Source organism: Phocoena phocoena, chromosome 7 (genome assembly GCF_963924675.1).
Source record: "Phocoena phocoena chromosome 7, mPhoPho1.1, whole genome shotgun sequence".
Classification (NCBI taxonomy): Eukaryota; Metazoa; Chordata; class Mammalia; order Artiodactyla; family Phocoenidae; genus Phocoena; species Phocoena phocoena.
In genome coordinates this window covers 28,092,526-28,104,934 of record NC_089225.1, presented here as the reverse complement: position 1 = coordinate 28,104,934, position 12,409 = coordinate 28,092,526, and the positions used below count along the sequence as shown (strand labels likewise).

Sequence of the window (12,409 nt, the reverse complement as noted above, 5' to 3'; positions counted from 1 at the left end):
ATCATTATGATTCTTTTGGAAAAAATTCATTTTATACTTACCTACAATGTCAGTCATAAGTCCTAAAATAGTCTCATCTCCTATAATCCAAGGACGTTTCCCTACATCATGACCATAGGCTCCCCTGAAATTGAAAAGGGAGATGAACAATCTTAGTTTATGTGTGTGTCTGTGTCTATCTGTGTGAGTGTGTGTGTGAGAGTTTTCAGATATCAGCATTAGCAACTGGACATTTCTAAATGAGTCTTTGTAGTGTTTTAATAAAAAGCATGCTTTTTTGAAAACCAAAAGTAATACTTGAGAACTCTGCTTTTTAACTTGTCATTTAAAAAAATTTCTTTGATTTCCTTTCTGTTGGGGAGCGTAGGGGCGATTACCCATATATTTCATTATTTTTCTCTATTTTGGAGTCTAAGATGTTATTTTTTTCTCTTTTCTTTTGAAAATTTCAAGACTATTTGAGTACCTTACTTGTATACCATACCATATAGTTGTACCTATACTAAAACATATTAACTGTTATTTGAGGCTAGAGATTAAAATGATTATTAATTAAACATTAAAATATAATTACAATCTGTAAATTAAATAGAAGTGTATAAAATGTGACTATACTCATGGTAACATTTTAAGTAGATAGTAAAACGTGGCAATAATCAAAGCCAACACTATTTCTTGACCTATTTTCTAGCAATTTCATCTATCATATTCTAGCTCAATTTTATTATTCTAGTAAGTATCCCAGTAGGCATAATGGAAAAAACACAAAATACATAAGAGAACTTCAACTCTCTGGTAGTTTCTATCAAATGAGGAGGCAAAATATTTGAAAAATATAGGAGAAGAAATTAAAACAAAGGATTAAGAAGGGAGTGACTTTGTGTACTGTTACAAACATATCTTAGGAAGCTTTGAATTAGATTGTTTTTAATTCTTTTGGAATCCAAAGACTATTTAAACTTGGAAGAAAAGAATGAGCATGTGCTCTATGTATAGTGCTAATTGTGATGAATACATACTCTGAAATTAAGTAAGCTGGCAGTGGTGAGCTGGTAAACCTACTCTCAGAGGTGAAGGGTAGCAGAACACACCACACTAAAATGTAGCATAGTGGTATATTGATCATCTTGAGCTGTAGGCACTTGAAAAACAGAAAATGCATGGAGAAGCTTTCTCTGAACTTCCCTATCTGCCTAAAGACAGATCCTTCAAAGGGAATTCAGTTGTCATAAATCCCCTCCTCAGGAGTTTCATCAACCAGGGAAAATTGATTCTTAGCACAGAAGAGATTAGAAGTCAGTGACACCCCAGATAAACTTTGTCATCTATTCTTCAAGGACCATCTTTCATAGAAATCCTTTACTCTCCTCTAAGAGGCCTTCATCTCTCCTCCTCTTTCCCTTTTAACAAGGGATTTAAGCTTGAATTCTAAGCCACTTTTGGGAGTTACTCATTTTTCCCTGGGTGTTTCCTATGTATATATGAGGTATTCATGTTAATACACTTCCGTTTGTTCTTCTCTTGTTAATCTTTTATTACAAGCTCTCAGGTAAAAACTCAGTAGGGTAAAGGAAAATATTTTTTCTCCTCTACAGAGCAGTGGGGAACTGGAAGGGAGGAGCCCTGTTTTTTAGCCCTTGCTGTTTTTTGCGGTATGACTACCCCCATTCACATGGCCAATTTGGTATCAACAAAAATCTTGAATATTTAGCAATTGGCTCCATCACCTGGGATGAGACAGGTCCAGGGCAATACTGGGCCCGAGGCTACATTTATTAGAGGTGTATAGGGCCTAATTTTCCACTTTTATAAAAGTAAGTGGGTTACAATATATAACTTAAAGTATGGCTATGAAAAACAAGTAACATGTGAAAAAGATTGGTACATGGTACCCCTTTTCTGAGTCTTCTTTCCTAATGAAAATCTAATGTTAAAACTCACTTCACCAGCATGAGGTGTAAAACACAACTTTTAAGCTAATATTTCAATTAGCATATAAACTGAGATGAAGGAAGAAGACTTTCTTTGAGAATAAACATAGACTATAAGAACTAAGGAGGAAAAGAAGGGCAACTGTTAGTGCATATTATTCATATTATTATTAGATAGCCTGCAGCTTGCCTCTTTCTTGACTTCCAATATAAATGCTAAAGACAAAAATCATTATCATTAAATAGTATTTAAAGGAAGATACTTGGATACATTTTTATTTTAATCATATAGAGCTCCATGGCCTTGCTGATAGCACAATACATCTTATTACATTTAGGTAGTAAAAGTCTATGTTCTGCCTCAGAGAATTTATATCTCAGAATATGATGCCACCTACTTCTCACTGTGGTAGACACCATGATAATAATCTTTAAGGATACTTTCTTCTTGGAATGCTTTTGTCATCTTCCTCCCTTTAAAATATCACATGCAGAGTCAGCTTCTTCATTTTGTCAGTCTCCTAGCCTGAGATAGTGAAATGTATTTAGAAAGTGTTACCCAAATAAACTCAAAGTAAAGTGGCCTGTCATTAGAAAGAGCTGATGTGGATCACACTGCATTCATAATGTACATATTCAAGTTAAGAGAAAGATTATGTTGTTCTCATTCAAAACTGCTTAAAATAGTTGCAGTGTAGCTGCAATCTTCTTTTACAAATGCTGGAAAGGAAAAGAGAGCATAGGAAAGCATTCACTCACTACCATAGCATCAATCATTGCCTGAGTGAGCTGTTCTCAGAGAAGTCTACAAGGCAGTATTTGCTCAGAAAATTAAATTTCAGAATATAAAATCTAATTAGGAAGTTAATAGAAATGTGGATCCTCTTTGAAATATGACTGTGCTTTAACCATCCTACAAAATGAGAAGTGGCCCTGCTTTTAAAAGCTCCCCCCAATAAGCGAATAAATAAGACTTCACAGTCTTCCTTAATGATATCACAAGTTTTTTTCTGTGACCCAATTGTCGATTAGCCAACAGAGATGTCAGGAAAAGCTCCGTCACATGTCATACCACGTATTTTCTTATTCATACTGAAGGGTGGCAGAATATGCCACACTAAAACTGGCCTCTTTGGCATAAGGATTATTTTGCACAAAACACAAAGAATGCACTTGAGGTCCCTAGTAGTAAAGTGGTTGAGAATCCGCCTGCCAATGCAGGGGACATGGGTTCAAGCCCTGGTCTGGGAAGATCCCATATGCCATGGAGCAATTAAGCCCATGTGCCACAACTATTGAGCCTGTACTCTAGAGCCCACGAGCCACAACTATTCAGCTCAGATGCTGCAGCTACTGAAGACTGCGTGCCTAGGGCCCATGCTCCACAACAAGAGAAGCCACCACATGAGAAGCCCACGTACCGCAACAAAGTGCAACCTGCTCTCGCCGCAACTAGAGAAAGCCCGCGCACAGCAACAAAGACCCAACATAGCCAAAAATAAATAAATTAAATAAATAAATTAATAAAAAGGAATGCACTTGAAAAACAGCAAATACATGGGGAAGATATCTCTGAACTCTCCTTATCTGCCTGAAGACAGATCCTCCAAAAAGGACTCAGTTGTCATAAATTCCCTCCTCAGGAGTTTCATCAACCAGAGGAGATTTACTCTTGTCACAAGAGAGGAGACTAGAAGTCAGCACCACAGCCAGACAAACTTTGTCACAAGCTATCACACTTCCCATCTATTCTTCTAAAGTTCCATTCATCCTTCCTAAAAATCGTTTACTTTCCCCAGAGTAGCTTATATACCCTTCCTCTGTCCCTATTAAGACAGTACGTAAGCTCTCAAATCTAATTGATTTTTTGGATATTCACTTTTTTCTTTTTCCTGTGACGCCCTCATACACGTAATGTTAAACATGTACTTTTATGCCTTCTCTCTTGTTAATCTGCCTGTTGTGTTTATTTCGTAGACCCAGCTAATGGATCTAGGAGAGTAGGGGGACAGTCTTTCCTCCCTTACAATACACTTTTTTTTTTTTTTTTTAAAGAAAGAAACCCATAAATTGAACCACTGCAGGTCTGCAGGAGCAGACCTCTCCCATGTGCTTTACCAGTACCTTTTCTGCACACACATTGCCATGTAAGTTAAGTCACTGTCTGCAAACCAGGCCTTTTGTTCCTAATATGTAATTCAGTGGGCTATTTTTCTCTTTAAATAATTCTACCTAATATGTCTCAATTCTTAGAAGAATGCCTATAAAAACACAAATGTGGCAAGTTTTTGCTCTTATGAAAAAGAAAGAAATTTATTTATCTAGCAGATAAGACAACCCAGAAGACCTAAGATATAGTGATTATATCTTAGGGACACAATATACATTTCTCAACTTACAATGTGCTCTTTAGGACTGACATATCTTTCCCTTCTAGCCGAACTTTACCGCTATGAATATTAACCCATGTTATTCTCCTTTAAATAATCTGGGCCATTGGTAAAATACATAACTTTAAATGTTCTCAAAAATTATTTAAGTTTATTGCCTATCCATCCTAGCAGACCCACAATGGACAAGCATATGATATTGTTGCTTCTTATTGTTTATGGTAGCTTCTTGCTGATAACTAATTATTATATATCAAAGAATGAAATTACCCTAAAAGTTTTCTATTTCAGAATATTAAAATTATCTAAATATTATCATTTCACCAAACAAATAATATATACTCCAAAGTAAAGTGTCATTAACCTACTTTAGAAATCACATACAGTTGAAAATGACTTTGGAAAATAATGATAATCATTTATAAAAATCACAGAGGTAAGTATTTTATTTTCATAGTTTTGCCTTAAGTAACTTGAAGTTTTAGAAGAAATCATTTGGGTCCTAAAATATTTCTAAGTATGCCTGTATCCTTGACTTTTCTTTAGTATAAATAATCAAATATGGTAGCCATATGAATTATAAGATTGGATGGCATTGTGACCAGTGATGGTTTATTTTGTAGATAAGTAGGTAGTATGTCTACAATGGGCCATAAAAGATGATGACATAGAAGATGAAAACCATGAGCCAAATGTCATTTCCTACATTATAGGTCATGGATGGCCAGAGACTTGACATCAATATCCCACAGTAATATCTTGCTTAGAGCACTCAAATTTCTATGTTACTGTTAAGATTATAAATTTTTAATATTATTTTTTTTCCAACTAATTTCAATGTGCATTAGAGTGTTTAGTGACTGTATAGCTCTCTTTGACTCAGTTCTTCTCAAAATCTCTCAGTGATCTAGAAGAGGGGGAGGCACTGGCCTGGCTTGGGTATCAGCTAAGAAGTAGGGCAGAAGTGGGGTTGGAGGAGATGAAGAGGAACAGATAATCGGATAAAACTCACCACAGTAATGGGAGGCCCTGGATCTAGAGGCAAATCAAATATATGCAGGGGAGATTTAAAACAAAAGCAATAGCCAGAAAGGGAATTGAAGTAACCAACAGGCCACCAGAGTAGCATGAAGATTACTTTAAACTAAAAGCATGTGGACAAACAGCAGCCTAAGAAAGAAACATTATCTAGACTTAAGGAAAGCCTCCTGAAAATGCCATTGCCATTGACCCACCGTCAGAGAAAAATGACGCTTAGCACTAGGAGTTACAAATTTACTTCCCCTCCATCTTCCTCTTGGGGGGCTTCCAGCCTGGAAAGATACTGCCCATTATCATCAGGATGGAAAAGCCCAACAGAGCCTTCCATACTTTCCTACTGAAGCCCTAAAACTCGCCCCTTTTGTTAAGTTGGTTTTAAACCTTTACTCTGGCTGATCAGTGAATCACTGTTTGTAGAGTGCTTCTGCACACATGTGAAATAAACTTTTCTCCTGCTAATCTGTCTGCTGTCAATTAATTCTCATGCCCCCAACCACTAGAATGTAAGTTGGTAGAGGAAAAGTTTTCCTCCCAACACAACCTTAGCTGGAAAAGGCCAGAGTGGAATTTTAAGCTAAATATTTAGGAGCAAAAAGTAATGAACAAACCTATTTGAGATGAAAGATCAAGGGTGGGATAGGAGAAAACAGGATTGCGATCATGCACCTAAAACACCACTGACATTGAGCTGGCAGGGCTATGATGTTGACTGGGCCACCACAGTTTACAGCAAAAAGACTAAATAAAACAAACTAGCTACCTAATCTTTTTCTCAGAAGAAGTCTTTTTAAAATTTACTTTACACTGCTTGAAGCATTACAGTGCACCTCCTTGCTAAATCGTCTGTCTGATGAAAAATAGGTAGAGGGTTTAAGATTATGTAATTTTCTGTTGTCACAAGGTAAAATATAAAATTGAAAGGTAACAACAATAGAAGGGCATTATGACAGAGAGGCACTTTCCTGGAACATAACTGGAATACATGTCTTGAGAATAATCAACCATTCTTTTAATAAAGTAGGATAATCATAAGAATATGAATAGGATAGAAGAGCGGCATCTTTTTAAAATACCTGAAGGATAAAAATGCACAGTCTTGCTGAATGAATATCCAAGAGTCAAGGACACTCTCCAAAGTTCAAATTCAATCTAATTCTTTGCTATCTTTTACGTTAAGGCCAAAAATGAATATTAACCATTTTTATTAACTATGACCCTCATTTTTTAAATACTAAAGCTTGCTAGTGCAAAATGCTTCCAAATGTGGTGATATTTATTTTTCAATTTATGCATAAATGTTATGCAGGTAAAGTTATAGTATGCCTAATAAACTATATAAAACTCTATTATTCTTGCATTGAGTTGTGAACTTACATTCTTAACCACTTAAATTAAGAAACTTTACAATGTTATCTAATAGCCATGGTAGTAATCATTGGCATAGTCAGTGTAAACTAAACTTTATAGAAGAGGTTTTGGTCTCAATGTAAAAGACCACTGACCTGAAGAATATAGAAAGCTGGAAAAGGCATTCTGAGTTTCTATAAGAACCAAATATCTTGCTCAGAATTCTTATCTGGTTTAGTTTCATCTTCCTTCCTGAATTTTTCATCTTCCTTCCTGAATTTTTTTTTTCCTGTCCTTCAGGTTTAGCTTCCCCTTCATAGCTATTTTTCAGATTCTAAGAGTCAAAAAATATTTTTTAAATAGTTGTACTATTTTTAATATTTTAAATATAAAATGTTTAAATAGTTAAAAATATTTTAAAATATTTTCAGTTCCAGCTTTATCAGTAATCACTGGGGAAGGATAAGAAGTACATAAGATTAGGTTATTTTTTAAGGGATTTACAATACAGCTAAGAATATGAAACTAATGAAAGTAGAACCCTCTAAACTGCCTATTGTAGAGCACTGATTATTAATGCAATAGACATTCAGGGAGGGCTAATCAGTGGTTGAGAAGGTTGATATTAAAGAGGGTAAGCATTGAGGTAAGCAGAGAGTATGAAGGGTTTCATAAGCAGAAGAGTAAAAGCAGAACATAAAAGAAGGAGAAAAAGATGAATCCTAATTTAAGATTCCTGCATGGTTAGCTAAGCCCAAATGGAGCATCTTCTCAATAATCATGTTCAATTTGGGGAGGGAAGCACCTTCTGTTCCACTCAACCTCCTCTCCCCACCTCAACAATTTTTATTTTCTTATTTATAAAAATTAGTGTGGTTGAGTTTAGCCAAGAACTAATCATGAAAACACTAAATTGAATCCTAAATATTAACTGCTTTGTTAATCATTTAGAAAATAAAATAATTGCATATGATGTAGATGTGTCAATTCAAGGGAGGAACTTAAAATTTTAAATATTTCAAAAGTTTTACTATTGATTCTGCAACTAACTTGCCATAATACCTTATTTACTGATCCTCAGTTATTTCATCCAGTGTTGAATGACACAATCCCTCAGGTTCCCTGTGCTCTAAAATTCTAAGATTCTACTATACACCTTTCCAAATATTAGACAACCTGGCGTGATTTTTAAAATTCTTATATGAGATGTTGAATGATAGCTTTTGAAATAATACTTACATTTTGGCCCACTTATCTAGTTCTTCTTCCAGATATGTTTTAACCATTTTTGGTTGAAGCCCAAGAGAATTTCCCAAGAAATAGATGGCTTCTTCATCCTTATTCACTAAAGATAAATCAACTGAAATAGAAGAAAAGGGAAAATATACTTATTCAATTAATTAACATTCTTCCATTTGGCATTGTTAATCCACTACAAACAATGAATGTAATTAACTCCAAGAAAGATGATACATATCTTAAAATTCCTCCCAAGGATAACATCAGGTTCTCTGAAAAATAATCTTTTACATTTATATTTTAAAATACAGTTTAAACAGATAGATGCTTTTGTTCAGGTCTGTCGTATTTATTATGCTCCACGAGGAAATCTAGATTAACAGCTACTCCCAATCATAAATAGCCAATAGAAAAGAGTTAAAACCAGAATTTTTACAGAAATTATATCAGCCTATCTAGTCATAGCAGAAGGTTACCAGAATTTAGACAAGTAATAATCCTGGTGTTGTAGATCAGGCAAATTAAAAAAATCTAAATTATTATTTATATATCTGAAGTAGATATATTGAATTTATAGATTTTTGTTCTTTGTATGCATATAATATTAATACATATGTAGGCAAAGATTGTTCTCTATATCTACTTTTTATTCAAATAAATCAGAACTTTAGTGATTTGTTTTATAATTTTTCCTTGATTGCAGTAAATGCAATTTCATTAGCAAACCAATCTATATGCTTCAAGTATTTTCTAGAAATGCACAAGTTTATAATTGTGTTCTACTAAGTTTTATATTAATTCTGTGGGAAGAAAGATTAAGCTTCTTGCTGAAATTTGAATCATTTGGTAGTATACTTGTCTTTATTTAGACTACTTAAATCTTTGCAGGCTTTTTAAAAGCATACCATCTAATTCAACCTACTTTTATAGATCCTGCGTCACTTTTTCATTGGCATTTCTTAAGTCAGACCCAATCAAAGAGGTGTAAATACTGTTCACACATTTAAATTTGATTAATTAACAGTTCTTTGTCGATCTAGAGAACAAATACTGAAGGATTTTTTTTAGAATCCAGAGGTTTTAATTGGTGTACCATGGCTCAAATTTCAACTAAGCATTCAAATAAGTAGTTTAAAGGCTAAACATGTTCTGTGTGTGTCAGCCTTATCAACAACCCAGGAAGAGGAGGCAACCACCCAGATCTCTGCTCCCATTTTTTTTTTTTTTTGTCTTGTTCTTTCATTGGTGACGATTTTACAGATAAATAGGTATTGGGTTACTTTTACTTAGAAAGTCATTTTTAAAATGTGTTCAGTGTGAAAAAAAAGTGGATTGTAAACTGAATTATCTCATCTCATGCCTCCCCAAAGTGTGGTTCCCCATCCTAAACTATTTTCCTTTTACTTGGTTGAGTTTTGTTTTTTTTTGTTTGTTTTTTGTCTCCAAAGCACATCAAATGTCACCATGTGAGCATTAGTTGGCATTATGTAAATAGGTGGAATAGAGTATCAAGAAAGTGCTTTGGTAATTACCCACAAGAATGAAGAGATAACACACCACTCTCCGACCTAATGCCATCAGATCTTTACAACATGAAAGACAAACAGGACTTTAAGCTGTGGGGGCCTAGGCTTCTCTTCTCTGAAGAATGATAAGAAAATTTCTTATTAAAAGTTGGTACTCTTGGCAGTCATGGGGTTCAGGACATGCTACCTCAAAATATGGCACCTTGGACTTCTCTGGTGGCACAGTGGTTAAGAATCTTCCTGCCAATGCAGGGGACACGGACCTTGGTCCGGGAAGATCCCACATGCCGCTGAGTAATTAAGCCCGTGTGCCACAACTACTGAGCCTGTGCTCTAGAGCCGACGAGCCACAACTAGTGAGCCTGTGTGCCACAATTACTGAAGCCCTTGCACCTTGAGCCTGTGCTCTGAAACGAGAAGCCACCACAATGAGAAGCCTGTGCACCACAATGAAGAGTAGCCCCTGCTCACCACAATTAGAGAAAGCCTGCACACAGCAACAAAGACCCAAAGCAGCCAAAAATAAATAAATAATTTTTTAAAAAGTATTTAAAAAAATAGAGCACCTTGGCATATTGGATGTTTTAAGCTGAAGGAATCTGAGAAATGGCTAGTGTAGGAAGAATTTTCTGACCTTCACCTAACCAAGTCATGAGATACTCACATCATAAGATAGCTGCCAGCACACCCTGGAAGAAGATGTGACTAGTATCCATATCAAATCCAGCTCTCCCACCAAAAGCATTGGTCACACGCAGTCTGCACAGGGATGCTCCAACCTAAGAACATCCTTTCAAGACCACAGTAGGTAACTGTTTCATGTAAATTCATAGAGGCAAAGTTAAGTGAACTGAAAAGTCAGAAGAACTACCCACAATTGAAAGAACAAGAGGAAGCCATTGAAAAAAGTAATAAAACATAAATAAATAATTTACCAAAGAATTCAAAACATTGATAATAAAAATGTTGACTGAATTAGAAAAAAATAATTGATCTAAACACTAATATTTTAACAAGGAACTAGAAAATATAAAAAAGACCCAATCAAAACTAAATAATTCAACAGCTAAAATAAACACATTAGAAGGAATGAATAACAGACTAAGTGATACAGAAGAATGCAAAAGTGATCTGAAAGATACAATTATGGAAATCACCCAGTTGGAACAGCAGACAGAAAAGTAAATTTTTTAAAAACTGAAAGCAATTTAAGAGATGTCTACGATAACATTAAGCATGCCAATATTCACATTATAGGGATTTTAGAAGACAGAGAGAGAAGGGGATCAAAAATGTAATGAAGAAATTATGGAGATTGGTTCAAGATGGTGGAGTAGAAAGACGTGCTCTCACTCCCTCTTACAAGAACACCAGAATCACAACTAACTGCTGAACAATCATTGACAGAAAGACACAGGAACTCACCAAAAAAGATACCCCACATCCAAAGACAAAGGAGAAGCCACAATGAGATGGTAGGAGGGGCACAATCATGATAAAGTCAAATCCCATAACTGCTGGGTGGGTGACTCACAAACTGGAGAAAACTTATACCATAGACATCCACCCACTGGAGTGAACATTCTGAGCCCCACGTCAGGCTTCCCAATCTGGGGGCCTGGGAACGGGAGGAGGAATTCCTAGAGAATCAGACATTGAAGCCTAGTGGGATTTCATTGCAAGACTTTGACAGGACTGGGGGAAACAGAGACTCCACTCTTGGAGGGCACACACAAAGTAGTGTGCACATCGGGACCCAGGGGAAGGAGAAGTGACCCCATAGGAGACTGAACCAGACCTACCTGCTAGTGTTGGAGGCTCCCCTGCAGAGGCAGGGGGTGGCTGTGTGTCACTGTGAGGACAAGGACACTGGCAGCAGAAGTTCTGGGAAGTAATCCTTGGCGTGAGCCCCCCCAGAGTCTTCCATTACCCCCACCAAAGAGCCTGGGTAGGCTCCAGTGTTGGGTCGCCTCAGGCCAAACAACCAACAGGGAGGGAACCCAGCCCCACCCATCAGCAGACAAGTGGATTAAAGTTTTACTGAGCTCTGCCCACCAAAGGAACAGCCAGCTCTACCCAGCATCAGTCCCTCCCATCAGGAAACTTGCACAAGCCACTTAGATAGCCTCATCCACCAGAGGGCAGACAGCAGAAGCAAGAAGGACTACAATCCTGCAGCCTGTGGAACAAAAACCACATTCACAGAAAGACAGACAAGATGAAAAGGCAGAGGGCTATATACCAGATGAAGGAACAAGAAAAAACCCCAGAGAAACAACTAAATGAAGTGGAGATAGGCAACAACCTTCCAGAAAAAGAATTCAGAATAACGAGAGTGAAGATGATCCAGGACCTCGGAAAAAGAATGGAGGCAAAGATCGAGAAGATGCCAGAAATGTTTAACGAAGACCTAGAAGAATTAAAGAACAAACAAACAGAGATGAACAACACAATAACTGAAATGAAAACTACACTAGAAGGAATCAATAGCAGAATAACTGAGGCAGAAGAACGGATAAGTGACCTGGAAGAAAGAATGGTGGAATTCACTGCTGTGGAACAGAATAAAGAAAAAAGAATGAAGAGGGCCTAAGAGACCACTGGAACAACAATAAGCACAACAGCATTCACGTTATAGGGGTCCCAGAAGGAGAAGAGAGAGAGAAAGGACCGAGAAAATATTTGAAGAGATTATAGTTGAAAACTTCCCTTACATGGGAAAGGAAATAGCCACCCAAGTCCAGGAAGTGCAGAGAGTCCCATACAGGATAAACCCAAGGAGAAACATGTCAAGACACATAGTAATCAAATTGGCAAAAATTAAAGACAAAGAAAAATTATTGAAAGCAGCAAGGGAAAAACGACAAATAACATACAAGGGAACTCCCATAAAGTTAAGAGCTGATTTCTCAGCAGAAACTCTACAAGCCAGAAG

The 12,409-nt window shown here is 36.4% G+C and overlaps 1 protein-coding gene across 1 annotated transcript in view; it reads right to left on the bottom strand.

Moving 5' to 3' along the window:
- KYNU (kynureninase) overlaps positions 1–12,409 on the bottom strand; it is a 90,202-nt gene that overhangs the window by 68,417 nt on the left and 9,376 nt on the right. Inside the window, exons 3-4 of the mRNA XM_065880600.1 lie at positions 7,949–8,069; positions 42–124 (exon numbers count right to left, since the gene is read on the bottom strand). Of these exons, the coding sequence (XP_065736672.1) occupies positions 42–124; positions 7,949–8,069 (204 nt within the window). The remainder of the gene's footprint in view (positions 1–41; positions 125–7,948; positions 8,070–12,409) is intronic.